This window comes from Engystomops pustulosus, chromosome 11 (assembly GCF_040894005.1).
Source record: "Engystomops pustulosus chromosome 11, aEngPut4.maternal, whole genome shotgun sequence".
NCBI classification, from domain to species: domain Eukaryota; kingdom Metazoa; phylum Chordata; class Amphibia; order Anura; family Leptodactylidae; genus Engystomops; species Engystomops pustulosus.
Window position 1 is genome coordinate 22,865,642 of NC_092421.1, and position 20,709 is coordinate 22,886,350.

Consider the following 20,709-nt stretch of genomic DNA (forward strand, 5'->3'; position numbering starts at 1 on the left):
AACTACTATAATAATGCCCCTATGTACAAGAATATAACTACTATAATACTGCCCCTATGTACAAGGATATAACTACTATAGTACTGCCCCCTATGTATACGAATATAACTACTATAATACTGCCCCCTATGTACAAGAATATAACTACTATAATACTGCCCCCTATGTACAAGAATATAACTACTATAATACTGACCCTATGTACAAGAATATAACTACTATAATACTGACCCTATGTACAAGAATATAACTACTATAATACTGCCCCCTATGTACAAGAATATAACTACTATAATACTGCACCCTATGTACAGGAATATAACTACTATAATAAATATAGCAAAAAGAGAAAAAAGATTGGTAACGGCTCACCCCCTGGAGACGTAGAGATCCACAGCAGTCATGCGGTCAGATGCACGGAAATCCCAAAACACTCTTGGTCCGGAGATCCAGAGAGACATATAGTTGTGAAAAAACAAAAAATGAATGAACAGGGGCAGGGAATCCAGCATCTGATCCAGATGCTGGATTCCTTGCCCCTGTTCATTTTTTGTTTTTTCATAACTACTATAATACTGCCCCCTATGTACAAGAATATAACTACTAAAATACTGTCCTCTATGTACAGGAATATAACTACTATAATACCGCCCTCTATGTACAATAATATAACTACTATTACTAGTAGCCAGCCACCCCCCAGTATATAGCCAGCCCCCCCAGTATATAGCCAGCCCCCCCCCAGTATATTGCCTCCCAGCCCCCCAGTATATAGCCAGCCCCCCCAGTATATAGCCAGCCAGCCCCCCCCAGTATATAGCCAGCCAGCCCCCCCAGTATATAGCAAGCCAGCCTCCACCCCCAGTATATAGCCAGCCAGCCCACCCAGTATATATCCAGCTCCCCAGTATACAGCCAGTGTGCCACCCCAGTATACAGCCAGCTCACTGTAGTATATAGCCAGCCAAGCCCCCTAGCATATAGCCAGCCTCCCAGTATACAGCCAAGTCCCCATAGTATAGTCTGTCCCCCAGTATACAGCCAGTCAGTGCCCCCAGTATATTGCCAGCCCCTACAGTATACAGCTAAACAGCCCCCCAGTATACAGCCAGCCTGCCCCCCTATATATGGCCAGACAGCCCCCCCAGTATATAGCCAGACAGCCCCTCCCCAATATATAGACAGCCTGCCCCCCCAGTATACAGTCATTCTTTCCCCTTTACACTGCCAGCCAGTCACCCCTGTATACAGCAGCCCCCTGTATACAGCAGCCCCCTCTGGTATATAGCCACCTTTCCGACGCTCCCCCACTTGATCCAGTCCGGCAGCGGTGACAGCTCCATACACACCGGCGTCGCACAGACTATAACGCCGGCAAGCAGCTGACGTCATAGTCTACGATGCTGGGGCGTACGGAGCTGTCACTGTGGCAGGACTGGATCAAGTGGGGGAGCGTCGGAAAGGTGAGTTTCATTTTTTTTATTTTTCCACCGGCCCCACCAGTCCCAGACCGGCCTCAGACTGGCCCTAAACTAGTCGGCCCACCGAGATGGTGTGAGAATCCTTATACTGCCCTATAGATACTCTGGTAGTGGTTTGATTTCATAATATAGGAGATTGTGTATGGTGGTATGGTTGTGTGTATGAGTGAATGTCTTGTGTCTATGTAGTCCTTGTTTTTTAACTGTTTAATTTCCCCTGCTCGAGATCGAGCATTTACTTAAGAAAACACAGTGAAGAACAGTGAAGAATACAATGAAAATAGTGAACACAGGATCATTTAAGTGAAGAACACAGTGAAGAACACATTGCAGATGTTTCCGTACATCTGCTAACTTATCCGAAGACACGCGTGCCGAATGGTGTTCTTCACAATAGTATGTGAAGAACAATATGTGTGAAGAACACATTGCAGATGTATGGAAAGTGTTCTTCTTTCAATGTATTCTTTCTGTGAAAAATGCTCAAGTCTCCCATTGACTTCAATGGGGCTCGTTATTCGATACGAGCACTCGAGCATCGGGAAAAGTTTGTCTCGGGTAACAAGCACTCGAGCATTTTAGTGCTCGCTCATCTCTAATCACAACTACTCCAGCCCTTATCCGGACTATCTTATATGGTAACTGTTCACATGCTGTACCCATTGATATGTACTTACGATTACTCATATCTCTGTGCATGTTCCGAACGTAACTCACTGTGATCAGCTGTCTTGTTAACTTTTTCAAGTTTATTATTGTTATAAAAAATTAAAAATGCATAAATAAAAACTTAAAAAAAAAGAAGTAGCAGGACTGTGAAAAATCCATTTATCTCCAAATTTGGAGAACATGGGAGTGTCCTCACACTGTTGTGCTGTGAGTTCACTGCATTGAGTTGCTCCACATTCCCTCCCCTCTGCTCCAAATCACTGCTTTAGTTTGCAACCTGCAGCCTTCTACAGAATTCACCAGGAGCAGAAGGGCAGTGCAATGCAAAAAAACAAGGCTACAAGTTCAGCTAAAATCTTGGAATATAAATGCATTTTGACACTACTAACACTATGATTGCACAGATCTCTAGGGCTCATACCTAGTACTGCTACAGCTTTGTATGGCCAAAAATTGCTTCTAAACTCCTTTCAAGAATAAAAGAGACACAGAGTGACAGGAGGTATGAGTAACCACCCTACTGTGTTACAGAAGCTCAGCTAAGTGCTAAAGTATCTGAAAATAGGCATGTTAATTGTTCGAGATGACAACCAGCAAAACTGTGAATACAGCTTTGGGCTACAATGCACAATGAAACTTGGATTCTTGGATTGGATTTTTGTTGTTGCTGCACCATGTGCGCCTTATTTATTATGTGTCACAAAAATCAACTTCTTTTCCAATATTAACGACATTTTTTTTTTGTGCTCAATTGTGGCTCAACTTATGAATCTTACTCTACTAGTTTCTCCAATATTTTTTTGGCACAATTTTTGACACAAAATAAGAACAACCAAAAGTTCTATTTCATCTTCATGAATATGACTTGTGCGCCATAAAAAAAATGAACCTTGCGACTCAAATAATAAATCCCCCCCCCCAATGACTGAATATTTTAATTGTTTTTAAAATCCTTACCTGGAACAGTCAAAGCACCACAACATTGGTCTTTTTTCCAACACTCACAATTCTTTTGTGGGGCACACAATTCAATTTGAGTGTAGCTTTCATATCCTACCACTTTTTCTGCGCTTTAAGTTTCCCGACACATTTTGGGCACACACTTAGAGGGACATTTATTTATATATTTTAAATCAAAGTTTTTATTACATTTTTCACCTAAATGTGAAAGGCATTAAACCAGCAATGTACATCTACAATTACAGACAGGAAGAAGGATGAGCATGGACTCGCTGAGTTATACAGTATCACTGTAACTCCGGGCTCTAGGCGACCCGGAGCAGTTACGCTTCCCTGTCACATTTTATATTTTTGGTGCAAAGTGGTGCTAGAACCGTTCTATATTTTTCAGTGGGATATACGTTTTTGGCTCTAAGGATTAATGAATTGGCGCACAGACTGAAAGGTCTAGAACTTTCTAGACCAGCTCTTAGCTGAGCTATTATTGCAGCAAAAAAAGTGTCCGAAAAATAGAAGCGCCAGAAAACTTGCCTCCCAAAAATAAAACCAAAGTCCATGTTGTCTGAAAACACGAAAATTTTGGCGCTGACACTTCATAAATTCAGGTGCAAGCAGGGGGGGGGGGGCATTGCTAGTTTTCCATATGAAAGGACATAAGGGGGCACATTTACTAAGGGTCCGTCGGGCGCATTTCCACTGGGTTTCCCGAATTTTTCCGCTTTGCGCTGAATTGCCCCGGGTTTTTGGCGCACGCGATCGGATTGTGGCACATCGGCGTCGGCTTTCATGCGACACAAATCGGGGGGGGTGGCCGTCGGACAGCCCGACTGATTCGGACAAACCGCAGATCGGCACTCATATGCATCGGGAAGAAGGTGAACTCCGGCGGACCTCAGCGGGGGAAACAACACATGCAGGAAATTGGACGCACGATCTTAGTGAATCGCTGCAGCTCCGAATCCTCGTCGGACATTCCGGATCGGCGGTGTCAACGGGACGGGTAAGTAAATGTGCCCCAATAAATGCCCCCCTTAGAGCCTGCTTAAAGCTGGTATACCGAGTTCTATTTCACCTTTAGTGTGGAGTTAGTTCAGACCATTTTTGTTGTGCCCCCGTGCGCCACAATCTAACATCCCAGTGTGATTTACCAGCCTATTCAAGCGTCAAAACACGGACACCGCGCCAATATTGACACCCAAAGAAGGTCTATAGTCCTACCTACTTTCATAGCGGAGAAAACATCTATGTTAGCCATAAGCATATATTTAATGCAGCCTCCACCCCCTTTATGTACATCACCTAGTCCATAAAACATGAGCGGCATGCTCATCACCATAAATAACTAGGCATAAGCCATGGGTCTAAAATTAACCTGAACATTTACATGAACTTTGCTTCCTCATTTGAGCTGTAAGGTGAAGTTTATTCATGAAACTCCTGCGCTTGTCTTTTGATTTGCTTTACATACATTAAATGAAACCCAGGCAGGCAGTAATACGCAGTAGTGAGGATAATGTCCACTAGGGGGCGCTGTGCTGTGGAGGAGGATGCATCTCTGTGTAATGGGCTAATCAGCTCATACTTACAGAGAGCACAGTTTTCACATCCTACATGTGAGCTGCACTGACACACAATGCTGTATACACAGCTGCTACTGCTGGACGTGCTGGGGAGCTCCAGGGATACTATGTAGTACTGGATGCAAAACTATAGCCACCTCCTATCCAGAGAGAGAGAGAGAGTTCAGAGGGATTGTGAAGCCTCTAATCTTCATGGCGTATTGATGCAAAATAGATCTGTGCCAGGAGATCATGATCCAGAGGAGAGAGAGGGTGCACTGACCCCCTCATCCCAAATCTCTGCTTTTGGCGCTGGAGAAGATCAGGGAGCAGCCACATAATGATGGTGCAAAGTGCTCATCTCTTCCAGGGAGCAAAGTCAGTGGATGTCTGGAATCAGCCCTGAGTCACCACCACAATGCAGCTGGCAGAGGCTAAGTGCCCCTGGCCCCATAGGCAATAACTACACCTGAGGAGCAGCTCTTACAGGAATGAAGAATGGGTAGGTGTTCTGCTGGGACACACACATGCACCTGCACATGCCTGGGGCACATCACTCACATAGACTTCTACTAACCCCCAGACTAATAAATGGCTACAGGTCTAGGTAACTGCTTAGACGCTGCCTTCCTTCGCTCTTATATTCATTATTTTATAATATATTTATATAGTTTAGGATGTTGTATGGTTTTTAGCTTTAGACTTGGATATTATAATATTTTCTGTTTATAAATAGGATTATTTCTTGTTTTTCTCTTAACTGTAGCACAGAGAATGAAACAATGTATGCATGCTTCATTTATTCCATATATCTAAGCTACCTGAACATTATATATATATAAATTTTTTTCCATTTTATATCATGGAAGAAAAGCTGTTCTATGTTATGTCTATGATCTAAGCATTGTAAATCAGAAAATCACTTCCAGGCTTTTGCTTGTAGGTTTCAACCCTTATCGGTTATTAAGAGGATCAGCTGTATTCCTGCATCTAGCCCTGCTGGTTTTCATGGCTATGCTCTCCTCTGCTGAACGTGGGTGCCCTACAGGATGTAGGTGTGATGGAAAAATGTTTTATTGCGAGTCTCAGAAGCTGCAGGAAATCCCTTCATCAATATCTCCTGGATGTGTTGGGTTATCTCTTCGATATAACAGCCTCTACGTCCTGAAATATAATCAATTCAAAGGTCTTAATCAGCTCACTTGGTTGTACGTAGACCATAACCATATTAGCAGCATTGATGAGAATGCATTCAGTGGGATCCGTCGGCTAAAGGAGCTGGTTCTGAGTTCTAACAGGATTTCTCATCTGCTCAATAACACCTTCAGACCTGTCACTAACCTAAGAAACCTAGATTTGTCCTACAATACCATCCAAAAACTCGGAGTGGGACAATTCAAGGGCTTGAGGAAAATGCAGAGTTTACACTTGAGGTCAAATTTGTTAAGGAACATTCCAGTTAGAATATTTCAGGATTGCAGAAATCTAGAACTGCTGGATCTGGGTTATAACAGAATCCGGAGTTTGGCCAGAAATGTTTTTACCGGTATGATCAGATTGAAGGAATTACATTTAGAGCACAACCATTTCACCAAACTCAACCTTGCTCTTTTTCCAAGGTTGGTTAGTCTACATAACCTCTACCTACAGTGGAACCGGATCAGTTTTATAGGACAGACCATGGCTTGGACTTGGACCTCATTACAAAGACTCGATTTATCTGGCAATGAGATTGAGGCATTCAGCGGCCCCAGTGTATTTCAGTGTGTCCCCAATCTTCAGAGGCTTAACCTGGATTCTAATAAGCTGACCTTTATAGGCCAGGAAATCTTGGACAGCTGGGGATCTCTGACAGATGTCGGCCTGGCGGGGAATATTTGGGAGTGCAGCCGAAACATTTGTTCCTTGGTCAACTGGTTAAAAAGTTTTAAAGGTTTGCGAGACAACACCATTCTTTGTGCCAGCCCAAAGGATCTGCAGGGGGTCAACGTCATCCAGGCGGTCACGAGCTACAATATTTGCAGCAAAAATGTTACGGAAAGCAGGGAGCTGAAAACCACGGGGTGGAATACAACACTGAAACACAAAATAACAAGAACTAAACATGAAAGTAACCATTCAATGCCTCCGACTGTTGGAGTGACAGGAGCTGGCTATGATACCGGTGGGGATGAAGAGAGCGTTTCTCTACATAAAATAATAGCAGGGACTATTGCTCTGTTCCTGTCAGTATTAGTGATATCCTTAGTAATCTATGTGTCATGGAGGAGGTCTCCAGCAGGTGTAAGACATCTGCAGCAGGCAACTCTTATGAAAAATCACAGCCAAACAAAAAGATCATCCCTAACACAAATTAGCCTAACACCGCAGGAATTTTATGTAGACTACAAGCCGCCAACTAACAGAGAAACTTGTGAATCCATAAGCAGTGCTGGGCCCTGCACGTATACCAAAACAGGTTCCAGGGAATGTGAGGTATAAGGTGGGGGGGGGGGGCAAACACTTAGATTTTTTTTATTTTGGGATGACTTGTTTTTTATGGGACTACAGAAATTTTTTTGCTTCTCATTGATGACATATAAAACACCTGTATAAATAATAGTCTGTTTATTTCTGCTACCAAACTAGAAAGAAAGACATTACAAGAATAGCCGCTGTAAAATCACGGAGAGATGGTGTGCAATATTGTGAGTTATGGTGCTGTTTCCTTTCTTTTTTCATTTTGGATTAAAGTATGACTTGTTTTGAGGTTTTGGAGATGTCGGCTAACATTTCTTTCAGTCTTGTAGCTAGGAAGATTTATTAAAGTAATGTTGTCTAAATATGGTTACTATTCGTAACTTGCATTCTCTACTTTTTATCATGATGTCAATGTAGGTACAAAGTTATGTATACTGATAAAGCTTTTTATAATACAAAACTCCAAATTCCCTGTATAGGCGGATGCACCGTTCATGAGGCAAGTTGAGTCTCTTGCCTCAGGCAGCAGAAACTGCAGCAAGATGGGGGGCAGCCTCAGGGACGCAATCACCTGCTATAAAGCAGGACCTGATACCTAAAACTAGTGTCTTTCACTAGTGTCTCCAAGAAGAATGAACCCACTTACTAAAAAAATTTACCTGACATATTACTTCTGGATGAGGAGAAGGGGGCGAAATTCTACATAGCCCGCTCCAGGCAGTGGAAGTTGAGCCCTGTGCATAGATAAGAGTTAGGTGTGTACTGCATGCCTTTCTAATGAGTCCAGTATTCTGGAAGCTCCTGAGCTCCCTCTAGTGGTGTTAGACAGCAGCTATGATTTAGTTCTATATCTATGTAATGTAAACCTTAATTTCAAGAAAACCAAGTTATAAACACTATACAGATACACTAAAAATGGAACCAGCGAAAAAAGTCTATTTAACATATTTAGATAGTGGACATTTACTTGGAACATTAGTATTTTGAAAATATGAAATTTGTTAACTTCACAGATTCATACCACAAAGACATAAATTCACGCTTCTTTGTTCAAATGCAAGATTGAAATCATTTGATATATTAAACATAATTTAAAGTCTCCTGATATAGGTCAGGAAGACCGTTTGGGCCACTTCAGTCTCTGAGGCCCAGCTGTGACTGCAATATGCAGGGACCTACAATAGTATCACATTCCATCGGTGAAATACACGACAACTCCTGCTATGTCTAGGTAGCCTTGATTTATCATTGTTATTACAATAAATGCAGCTCAAATGTTTGCTAACATTGAAAGCTATTGGTTCTCAATGTACATGGGAAATGATTCTGTGGTTTTATGTTGCTCAAGGTCAGGCACAGCGCTCAGGCTTGGTAATGCACACTTGGCACTTGAGAGATTTTCCTCAGGACTGGATGCGGAAGAGGAATTACAACGTGTTTGAGCAAATGAGTCAAACCTATAAGAGTCATTTTGATCTCACTTTATTTAAAGTCTATGGGACTGATGGATGTAACAGAGCGCTGTATGCAGCAATCCCGTCAGTCTCTCCTCCTTGTGGTAGTGCAGTGAGGGGTAACAGAGAGACAAGGGCTCTGCTTCTAGTGATCAGTGCAGGTCTCAGGTCCTTTCATTTGCTCCTCCCATATATTCATCATAATATTGCTATACACTTGTAGTTCCACATGATGTGTATGTATAGGAAGAAGGTGTTTCAATGGTGTGATGCAAATTAGAGCAACCTCATTATAAAAATATATTTAATGCATACACGAGTAAATTCTTGTGCTTAGGTGGAAGATCTAAGCATATCCAAGCTGTGCATTTGCTACTGTAAATTTTGGGAGAACCCTATTGAGAGAAGTGTCCACAGCTATTGGAATGTGAACTTCTAGGCAAAAGAATCTGTGCCTGTATGTAATTGTGTGTGGGGCTATACGGATGTATTCAGAAATGAAACAACTTGGTATTCTAAAAAAAATGCATTGAATGGCGATTTTGAGCGTTCTCCTATGTACATGATAACTCAGCTGCAGCCAAGCTTTGTTGAATTTCTACCCTAACCATGTATTTCAATAACCCTATCATAGTAAAGGGACTGATTTGGTTGCTCAAGACCCTCAGCACTTTCCCCTGTTGTTCCCTCATGTACACCCTACAGCTATACCTACCCCTACTCTCCAGGCAACCTGCTCCCCACGCTGCAGCTACACCTTACCCCCATCCGCCAGGTACACATGTCCCCTACCCTCCAACTAAACTTGCCCCACCCTTCAGGTACATCAGTCTCTTATCCTCCAGCTACACCTCTCCTCTACCCTCCAACTACACCTGCCCTAGCCTTCAGGTACATCAGTCTCTTACCCTCCAGCTACACCTCTCCTCTACCCTCCAACTACACCTGCCCCCATCCTCTAGGTAACCTGCTCCCCACCCTCCAGTTACACCTGCTCACCACCTTACACATCTGCCAGGTACACCAGCCCCACACCCTACATCTACAACTGTCCTTTACCCTCCATCTACACCTGCCCCTATCCACCAGGTACCCCTGCCGCCACCTTCCAGCTACACCTGCCCCCAACCTCCAGCTACACCTGCCCCCGTCCTCCAGATACACCTGCCCCCCACTTCCCAGCTACACCTTTCCACTACCCTCAAGCTACACTTGCCCCATATCCTCCAGCTACACCTGCCCCATACCCTCCAGCTACACCTGACCCCCTCCATCTACACCAGCCCCACACCCTCCAGCTACACCTGCCCCAACACTCAAGCTACACTTGACCGCTACCTTCCAGCTGCACCTTCCCCCACCCTCCAGCTACACCTGCCCCCCTCCAGCTATACCAGCCCCTCACTCACAAGCTATTCCACCCCCATCCTCCAGCTACACCTGCCCCCTATCTTCCAGCTGCACCTGCCCCCACCCTCCAGCTACACCTGCCCCCCATCCTCCAGCTACACCTGCCCCCCACTCTCCAGCTCTTTTACCCCCATCCTGCAGCTACAACTGTATGCAGTGCCGACTCCATGATTCAGTAGGCCCCTGGGTGACAGAGCCTTTGCAGTGAGCTCACGTGGCGGCATAAAAAAATTCTGAAACTAAAACAGTCTCCTATTCCCTAAAATATTTCCCAGTTTATCATAGCAACAGCCCCATCATGGTTATTTTATATAAGCCTTTGGATTATATTTAACCCCTATGGATTTATTAGATACAACCCCCTTCAACTCCTTGGATTCCTTATGTACAGACTTATGTGGGCCCCCCCCCCCCCAGGAGCTCTGGGCCCCGCACTTGTCCAGGTATGCCCAGTGCTAGTGCCGGCCCTGCCTGCATAATAAGCTTGTAGTCATCAATAACTATGAAATTTTATCTCGTATGTATTAAGAAAATGCAACTCTGTGTTGCCACAACTTTTGGAAGTGACCTGTGTAGGTGATGTAAAGTTGTATACAGATCGCACCCCTTGTGGAGATAACAGCCGGCAGCAATTTTCTTAGTGGAAATTGGAAATTACGCTGTTGACTAAGGGAATGTAGTATTTTAGGAAAATGCTCCAAGTCATTTACAATACTAGACTCTTCCAGGGATTGTAATGGAACATGTTCTTTTAGAAGTCTTCTGTCTGTAGCGACATCTTTTCCCAAAAGTGATGATTTCCTTTCTGCTGTATATGCACACAGATTAGAAAAGCAGAGTAATTACTCCTTCCAATTGCAGAACTTGCCTAAAGGTAACACAATTATCCTTCCTTTCAGCTTCCTTTCTACAAGACCTCTGTCCCATTCCTTGTCAAATACAATCACCTTTTGATCGTATTTTTACTAAACCTTCGATATAATCCCCCAACCTAACACAGTGGCGCAGTCAAAGCCTCATCACATACACAGCCCAGCCAGCGGAGCGCGGAGACACTTGACTGAAGTCATACCCTCATGTTTGATCTCCAAAGGAGAACATATTTTTGCAAAGGAGAAATACTGGATAATAGATCCAGCCTCCGGGCAGATCCATACTTTGTTCTTTGTTATGGCACTACATACTCTGAATGCTCTTATTTTGCATTATATGGCAGCTTGTAGGATGGCATTAAATACATCTATTATTTTCTTCAATAAACTCCCAGAAAGTAATATATGTGAATTACTCAATGTTTCCTGTTCCATGATGAAAGGACTCGCTGGAGATTATGAAAATATTGTAGAAATTCAATACTAATAGTTGGTTATGCATTTTTCTCATATACGTTACGGAGGCGTTTGATTGTTTAAAAAATTGAATATATAAGTGGCCGGAGATGTGAGTGGTAGTTGTCTGTCAGTATAGATGAATGGGGATTGGAATTAAAAGAATACGGTATATTTTACTGCTGCTCGCATATTACAGATGAACCGGAGGGTGATCGTTTGTATATGTACAGCGCTTCTGATCATGGGATTGTATAAATTGTCGAGCAACTTGCATCAAATTACAATGCAGTAACACCAATTCATTACTGCAGTATGAATCTGCAGGGCGGTTAATGAGAATGTGTTACCTAGGATCCTTAACAAGTTCCAAATTGAGCAGAACTGGTTGTATACACCAGACAATGGGGCAGATGTAAAAAAAGACAATGTAGACCAGACAGTCTTATCGTGCACCAGATTTATCTATGTAAGTGATGCTGCATGAGAAATCTGGGCTAGGTAAGTGTAGTCTAATTTTGCAACTCCTATTAGTTGGCTTAGTTTACACCAGATAAAAATGCACCAATATTCAGATGCCTTAGCTTAAAGGGGTGTTCCCACTTTGGCAAATTAATGTTATTATTTGTATGATGAAAAATTATACAATTTTCCAATATACTTTCTGTATCAATTCCTCGCGGTTTTCTAGATCTCTGCTTGCTGTCCTTCTATAGAAAGCCTCATTGTTTATTTCCAGTGGACAGGAATATGACCATGGTCACACAGGTGCACAGCTCGTTATATCACACAGGTGCACGACTCGTTAGTATAACAGAGTAATCAGAGCTGTGGGATATAATGAGCCGTGCACCTGTGGGATATAACGAGCCGTGCACCTGTGTGACCAGGGTCAGATTCCTGCTCACTGGGAATAAACTATGAAGCTTTCTATAGAATAACAGCAAGCAGAGATCTAAACAACCGTGAGGAATTGATATAGAAAGTGTATTGGAAATGTGTATAACTTTTCATTATTCAAACAATATCCATTACTTGTTGAAATGGGAACACCCCTTTAATTTTGGTGCCTGTCCCTTTTCATGAAGACGTCTTTACAAAGGCAGCATTTCACTTGACTCTTCCCCAATACAAAACACTTATATACTATGATGACTTCTTGTATGTTACCTGATCCAATAGAATACAAGACTAATGTAAATCCTTTTTGAATGCTATTGTATCTTAGTATATGAGATTTAGTCCTTAAATGGTTGTCTAGTTTCAGAAAATATACAGTAAGTTATTGTTTGTATAGTGAAAAGATATACAATTTGCCAATATACTTTTTGCATCAGTTCGTCACGGTTTTGCTGCTTGTTGTCATTTAACAGGAAGTTTTAATGTTTACTTCCTGTGGATAGAAAATGGTCCCTGGTCATGTGATGTCACACAGCTGCACGACTCGCCAGTATCACAAATCTGTGTGGTATAACAAGCCTTGCACCTGTGTGATATCACATGACCAGGGACAAATTTCAACTAAACAATTAAGCTTCTTGTTTAGGAAAGTGCATGAGAAAGTAACAGTAACAAAGGTAGGAAAACCACAAATAAGTATTGTAAAAAATCGTTATCTAGGACTCAAAACAATCCTTATCACTTGTAAGGTGACTTTTGAATTAACCTTTTTTAGCCAGAAATGGCTAAAAGTGTCTTAGAAAATGCAGACTCACAATCTTTATTAGTGTGCAGCTATTATATATAAAACACAGAAAAGCATCTGCATAGGTGCATGAAAAGGTGATAAAATGCTATGCAATGCTATAGGCCATATTGAATATATATAAACCTCCCCTTTAAGACATTCTTCCAAAATGTTGATGAACTATGTACCATTTCTTCCAGAGGCCTTGTTCTCATATAAACAGAATATTTATACTAATTGTCCTTGTGTTAGCTCTGTTTAACCCCTAGGCGCACCAGGACGTTATAGTACGTCCCCGGGGCTAGATGCTTAGCGCACGGGGACGTTCTATAACGTCCTGCTTCTGGCACCGGCTCGCGAACGGAGCCGGCACCAGAAGCAGCGGCTGTCAGCTGTCTAGTACAGCTGACAGCCTGCGCTAACACCCGCGATCGGAGCCGGCTCCGATCGCGGGTGTTAACCCCTTACACACCGCGGTCAAGCATGACCGCGGCGTGTAAGGGTGTCTGCGCCGTGAATCGGATCCCCCGTGCCGCTTACCGGGGGATCCGATCCACTTCTGGGCAGCTCCGAGGACTGGCATGTGCCTCGGAGCTGCCCGGTTGCCATGGCAGCCAGACCCCTTCCGGGTCTGACTGTAAACTGTCTGAGCATGCGCAAGCTTGCTCAGACAGTTTACACTGCTCTACAATAAAATAGTATTGTAGAGCAGTGTATTGAACTTAAACCGGTGATCAGAGCATCACTGGTTTAAGTTCAAGTATGTATAAGTAAAAAAAAGTAAAAAACACTAAAGTTATCACATTACAATAAATAAAAAATAAATACATTAAAATATAAGCCCCTAAAATGTCACTTTCCTATAAAAACACTTAATAAAGTATAAAAAACACAAAAACACAAAAAAACCCCGCATATTTGGTATTGCCGCGTCCGTAACAATCTGTATAATAAAACCGAATCGTTACTGGACCCGCACGGTAAACGCCGTAGAAAAAAAAACGCAAAAACGTTCCGAAAAAAGATAATTTTTAATTAATACCCTATAAAAAATGCTCTAAAAAGTGATTTAAAAAATGTTATGCACTCCAAAATAAGCCCACTAAAAAGAACAACTCTTCTCGCAAAAAATAAGCCCCTAACTAGATTTGTCAGCCGAAAAATAAAAAAGTTATGCATATGAAAAGATGGTGATGCTAAAATGAACAAGATTTTCTCCAAATTGGTTTTTATTCAGTACAATTGAATAAAATACACAAAACCCCCACATATTTGGTATCCCTGCGTCCGTAACAATCTGAATAATAAAACAGAATCATTATTAGATCCGCAAAGTGAACCCCGTTAAAAAAACCCAAAAAAAAGCTCCAAAAAAAAGACAATTTTCAATTAATACCCTATAAAAAATGCTCTAAAAATTAATTTAAAAAATGTTATGCAATCTAAAATAAGACCACTAAAAAGAACCATCCTTCTCGCAAAAAATAAGCCCTTAAACAGATTTGTGGGGCGAAAAATAAAAAAGTTATGCATATGAAAGTCGGTGATGCTAAAATTAACAACATTTTTGCCAAATTACTTTTTATTCAGTAAAAATGGGAAAAAATAAAAAATCTATATAAATGAGGTCTTTTCGTAATCGTGGCGACCCATAGAATAAAAATAATATACTATTTTTATGGTATGGTAAACGGCCAAAAAAAAACAAACAAAAATCTTCCTAAAAAGTGATGATTTTCATTTCCTCCACCAACAAAGAGTTAATAAAATCTCACCAATTAGCCTATAGATTCCCCGAAATTACGTACCAGAAAAGTGCATCTCATGTGGCAAAAGAAATAAGCCCCTATAGGTCCTCATTAAAAAAAGAAAAAAATTATAGCCTGTACAATGTGACATAGCAAATCTGATCTGCATGGCGCCTCCTTCCCTTCTATGCCCGGCCGTGCGCCCATACAGCAGGTTACCACCACATATGGGGTATCCGTGTACTCGGGAGAGATTGGGTAACAAACTTTGTGGAGCCTTTTTTAATTTAATCCATTGTAAATGTTTAATTTTCCACCCAAAATGAGTGTATTGTGAAAAAATATTACAATTTGCAGACTGCACCTCCATTTTGTTTTAACCCCTATAAAACACCTAAAGGGTTAACAAACTTCTTAAAAGTGGTTGTTCATACATTGAGTGGTGTAGTTTCCACAATGGGGTAATTTATGAGTCTCGCTATTATTTAGGCCTCTCGGTGTCAATTAGAAGTTGAGCAGGTCCATCTAAGTACGGGTTTTGGTGATTTTACAAAAAATGTGAAAAATGATACCTAAATTCTGAGCCTCATAACATTCTAGTAAAATATGTGGAATCTTAAAAAACCATGCCAACATAAAGCAGACATTTGGGAAATGTAAGTTATGAATTTATTTGGGTGCTATGACTATCTGCATCAAAAGTAGAGAATTTAGAATGTTGAAAATAAAGAATTTTTCCAAATTTTTGCCAAATTTTGGTTTTTTTCATAACTAAACGCAAAAGATTTCATCCAAATTTTTAAACTAATTTGAAGTACAATGTGTCAGGAGAAAACAATCTCAAAATCCCCTGGATATCTTATAGCGTTCCAAAGCTATAACCACTTATAGTGACACAGGTCAGATTTGAAAAATGGGACCGCGTCCTTAAGGCCAAAAGAGGCTGCGTCCCGTAGGGGTTAAGTCACAACATGGCCTTCAAACAGAGAAGCTGCAGAAAGGAGCGAGAGCACAGTAATTTCTAAACAGTTCACACGAAATGAAGTTTGAATCATGACATGGCTGGACAGTGGTCAGCATAACCCCCGGCTAAGTCAAAATGGCGTCTGCTTGGTCCAAAATGGCGTCTGTAGAGAAATATATCTCTCACAGTATCTTGTCGCTGTAGGCTCCTTGCTAATTATGAGGGGGGAAAGAATACATGGAGACAACTCAAACAGTTATGGTATAGAAAGCATGGGATCAGCATGTATCAGCAGGGGCGTAACTTGAGGGGTGCAGAGGGTGCGGTCGCACCTGGGCCCAAGAGGCTTAGGGGGCCCTTATGGTGTCACTTTCCCATATGAGAAGACTATTACTATAAACCATACATTATAGTTGGGGGCCTGACATAGACTTTGCACTGGGGCCCATCAGCTTCTAGTTACACCACTGTGTAGCAGACATGATCACGGACCTCACATACAACACGATTCCTGACTATAAAAAATATACAGAATGCCTAAAGATCATTCTGAAGGGTATAGAATCTACATTTAGGAGTGCATGTGATGGAGTAAGTATGATATTTCTCCTCCAGATTTTAATAAAGACTGGGCCCTCCCATCAGTAAGGTAACCTCTGATTCGGTACTTCCAACAGTTCTCGAGGGAATAATGAATGTGAGAAAGTCTAGGTGGTACTAAATACCATCTGAATAGCAATTTCATTGAAATCTCCAAATGATAAGTCATAAGCGGAAATTGTGAAGCGTGCATTCTTCCATTGGGAGAAAAAGTGGTGCCCAGGTCAGATTCCTATTTACATCTGTATAGAAGTAGTTTTTCCCAAGTAGAGAAACATCTTGCAAGTTCTGGAGATGCCTCTTTTTAAGACTGGAGAAGTAAGGCAACGATATGTTGACATTACTCTGTATATGTTAGATGGAAGTTGGGTGTGGTATTTGGAGAAAGTATAGCATGAGGCCCAGGACATGCTCTTCAAGAATAGTAGTTTCAGTAGAGGAGAACTCAAGGTAGTCTCTTTTGGGAGATTAGGGAATTCCAAAGAGAAATGATAAGGTGGATAGTGTGATGCAACACCCTGAGAGGGGTCTGAAAGAGAAGGGTCTTCTGATCGGTCATTATGCCATAAACATCTTCAGCTGATCCAATAGTGAGTCCATCTATAGGTCTGAAAAATATAAATATATATACATATTTTCTACCCCGCCTCTGTATTGTTGTTACAACATAGCTGGGAGATGTATAAATCTGTCTACGCCAAAAAACTGGAGTCATTTGCACCTGAAATGCAGTGCGCCACATGTATTGAAGGTCTTAGATCATTTTAAGGCAGTTTTCCGACTTGTCCAAAAAACAGGCGTGTCCTCTGTAACCAGGGGATATGAACGGACAGAAAATAATCCATGCACCAAAGAATTCAGTCCATGAATAAGACTGGTGAGTCATACTTCCTATTAATTGGTGCATTGACTGAATTTTTAGGGGCACTGGCTATTTCCTGTCTGGTCACACCCTCTAGTTACCAAGGACACACTCCTATTTTGTGCAATCAGGAAAACTGAATAAAAATGGACAAAACCTTTAATTAATGTGGCACAGAGCATCTCAGGTGAGAGTTGCTCTAGTATTCTGGCGTAATAGAATCAGCTTCTTGGGAAACGGAGGATGCGTCCCTTCTGTCTGCTTTCAATCTGTGGTTTCAGGACCCTTGGAGGACCTTTAAAAGTCCTAAAATGACTTTTGTGTGTACGTTTATTGTGGTCTTGAACAGATTTATGATGATTTCATGGATGAAGGTCCTTCTCAGTATAAAAATTTGGTGGTTTGGGTGGCCATTGGCCCCCTAGAAGGCTTGTGCCCCGGGCTACTGCCCAAACCGCCTATATTATAATCCACTACTGACCCAGAGATATATGAAAAGATGCTGAGGAATTGTAACATGATGGGAAAGGCATCTATAACCTACATCTCAGGAGAGGAGACGCCAGATTCAGATAACAATACTATGTAATGTTAATGATTCACTGTCTTAATAACTTCTGTTAAGTGTGCACTAAAGTGTAACTTTACTCAAACTTGCTGGCTTTTTTCGATGTCCAGATCCATCCTATCACATCACACCATCCCTATATATCTAATGTCTCTGCATTAATTGCATTACAAGAAAGGAGCATAAATCCTCTAGGATTGTTCCATTTTATACAATTGGCAGCATTAAGTGGAGCCGAGCTGAAATATGGAGGATTGAGGTGACACATAGATAGTTCTCATAGAACAATTAATGGAAGGCTATGCCGCAGATATGTTCCCTTCTCCTGATTCATGACACATTTTAATCTCTACAGCAAGGATTCATGGGTAAGCATGATGCTTAGATAGTATTGTTGAGAAATCTTTCTATAAATTGTGTCATTTCTATATTATTCCATATAACCATGCACTCTGTATGCTGTGTACAGAAAGCCACTTTGATTTGAAGTTCACCTTTGCATATTTCCCGGCAAGTAATTGGGAAATGTCAGAAGACATTATCCTGGGATCTGTGAAAATTACATGTGCATTTCATCCCCATTTACATAGAGGCTTCTTCTAGTTATCTGACAGACCTTTCAGCAGACCAGACGCTTCTGCTTATATAAATATATGGCCCATATAACATTTCTCCATGCACAAACCTGTAGAGGTGCACACACAGTCACACATTTTGGGAACAGTCCAGGACCAAACAGGGGCAGGACTTGGGAAAAACCCCACCCACAAATTGGGATTCCCGTTTAGTTGTGGCATAGTCACAGACAGGGCTAATATTTCTAAAGCAAGTCTTTGTACACCAAATGTCAAGTATGCCAACTTATTGGGGCTCATTTACTTACCCGTCCGGAGGAGTTCACCGAAAGCTCACGTGCACTGTGCCGCGATTCACTAAGATTGTGCGCCCAATATCCTGCATGTGTCGCTTCCCCGCTCAGGTCCACCGGAGTTCACCTTCTTCTTCATAGTGTATGTAAGTGCTTGATCTTGCGACACTATTTGAATGTTATATCCCGCGCTCAGTTGGAATACGTCGGATCGTCCGCCACTTATTTTCTCTCATTCTCTTCCATGAAGAATTTACATTTTTTTCAAATAGAACTATCATCATCTTCTGCAACATCATAATAACTCTTCTTGTGACTCTATAGGCGTTAGAAACATTGAGGGATATTTATGGACGCTGGCGTAGGATGAAGGTCCCGCTGGCCTTCTGATGTGTCTGGTAGCAGTGGACAATTCTATGGCAGGTCCTGCATTTATTGGTGGTTTGCTAGTAATTGTGATCATTTCAGGACTTCTATGCTAAAAAAAACCAGGTGTACAAGTCCTGATAGATCTTCTCCCCCAATGGTACTGGGGTATATGAGCCCCTCTTGTAATGTAGCTATTTGTAGCACATTGCATCTGTCAGCTTTCTCTTTCCTGCAGCTCCCTCCTCCCTCCTCATCCTTAATGGACGTCTACCACCAGGATGAAGGATTGTAAACAAAGTACACTGACACACTGGTGTGTGCCCCCTCTGGCAGGACCTGCTCTTATTTAAGCATTGTATTTCCTGGTGTTTACAAAAAGGCTTTTTAAATTATGCAAATGAGTCTGAGAGGCTCCAGGCTCCGCTGGTAAAATGAAAGCTGAGCTGTAATTGGTTGCCATGGGCAACTAAGCACATTCTTACTCATAGACAGCTTGATAAATCTCCCCCATAATATTAGTTTTTTTTTTTTGCATTTGACGCAAGATATTCTTTTTTTTGGGCGCACATGTCCCTCTAAGGAGAAATTGGTCTACACCAGGGGGTAATTTTGCACCTAAATGAAAATTTTCAGTTCATGAATTTAATTCAGTATATTGAAAACTAGTCTAAGCAACTAGAGTCTAAGTGACTTTGCACTGTCCTATGTTCATTTAGCGCAATGGAAAGTCGCCAAGCAGCAATTGTACCGCAACCACGCCAAAACAACGCAAAACATAGACATAAAACCCATTGATAACTTTATTGGAGATGTGAGTCTTGTGTTATTATTTCTAGCCCCGATTGTTATTGGCCTTTCCTCCGAGATGTCGGTCATTTACATGTAACATATTTGGCTCTGCGTTCTGTTTGCCCACATAATGCCACCAGGGCTATTATTTAACCAGCGGTACAACATTCATTGGACGGACTCTTAATTTACTGGTTGGCACACAAGACTGTGGAGAATACAGGCAGTCCCCGGGTTACATACAAGATAGGGTCTGTAGGTTTGTTCTTAAGTTGAATTTGTATGTAAGTCGGAACTGTATATTTTATCATTGTAATACCAGCCAAATTTTTTTTGGTCTCTGTGACAATTGGATTTTTTGGAATGTTGGGTTGTCATTAGAACCCGATTAACAATACATCTTCATTGCAGACATCATTGATAACTGTTATAGCTGTTTATTGTGGCCTAGGGCTAAAGTACAGTAAATTACCAAAATCCAGAGGTCCGTTTGTAACTAGGGGTCATATGTAAGTCAGGTGTTCTTAAGTAGGGGACCGCCTGTAATGTCATTTGTGTTGATTCAGCAACTTGTTGTGTGTGTAAACCTGTTGTATAGTTCTCACCTATTAACCGCTTCCTCGCTGTTGGCCCCGGATCTCTATTTCACTACACTTTTCTTATGACAGACTGAATTTGAAGACAAAAGCCGAGTAATTAAATGCAAAATCAAGGTAAATGAATAATTAAAAAGTGAAGCTAATTACTGGCCTTAATACAGGTTGGTTCTTGTCCAAAAATGATTAGAGACCTTTGATATATAGATAAAGTGAGCAGTGGGATTAGTTTGGTGTAAAGGGTAACCGTTCATTTGAACAATGCTTAGAGGACATCTCCATTTTATTTTAAGGTATAATATAAGGAAATTGCATAACAAAAGCCAATTACTGTAAA

General features: G+C 41.6%; 1 protein-coding gene across 1 annotated transcript; it reads left to right on the forward strand.

Annotated features, from left to right (window-relative positions):
• Positions 1–4,679: 4,679 nt before the first annotated feature.
• Positions 4,680–7,421, forward strand: LRRTM3 (leucine rich repeat transmembrane neuronal 3). The gene is made up of 2 exons (XM_072130108.1): positions 4,680–5,171; positions 5,613–7,421. Exons 1-2 carry the CDS (start codon positions 5,168–5,170, stop codon positions 7,148–7,150), a joined length of 1,542 nt encoding a protein of 513 aa, XP_071986209.1. The 5' UTR covers positions 4,680–5,167; the 3' UTR covers positions 7,151–7,421.
• The last annotated feature ends 13,288 nt before the right edge of the window (positions 7,422–20,709 follow it).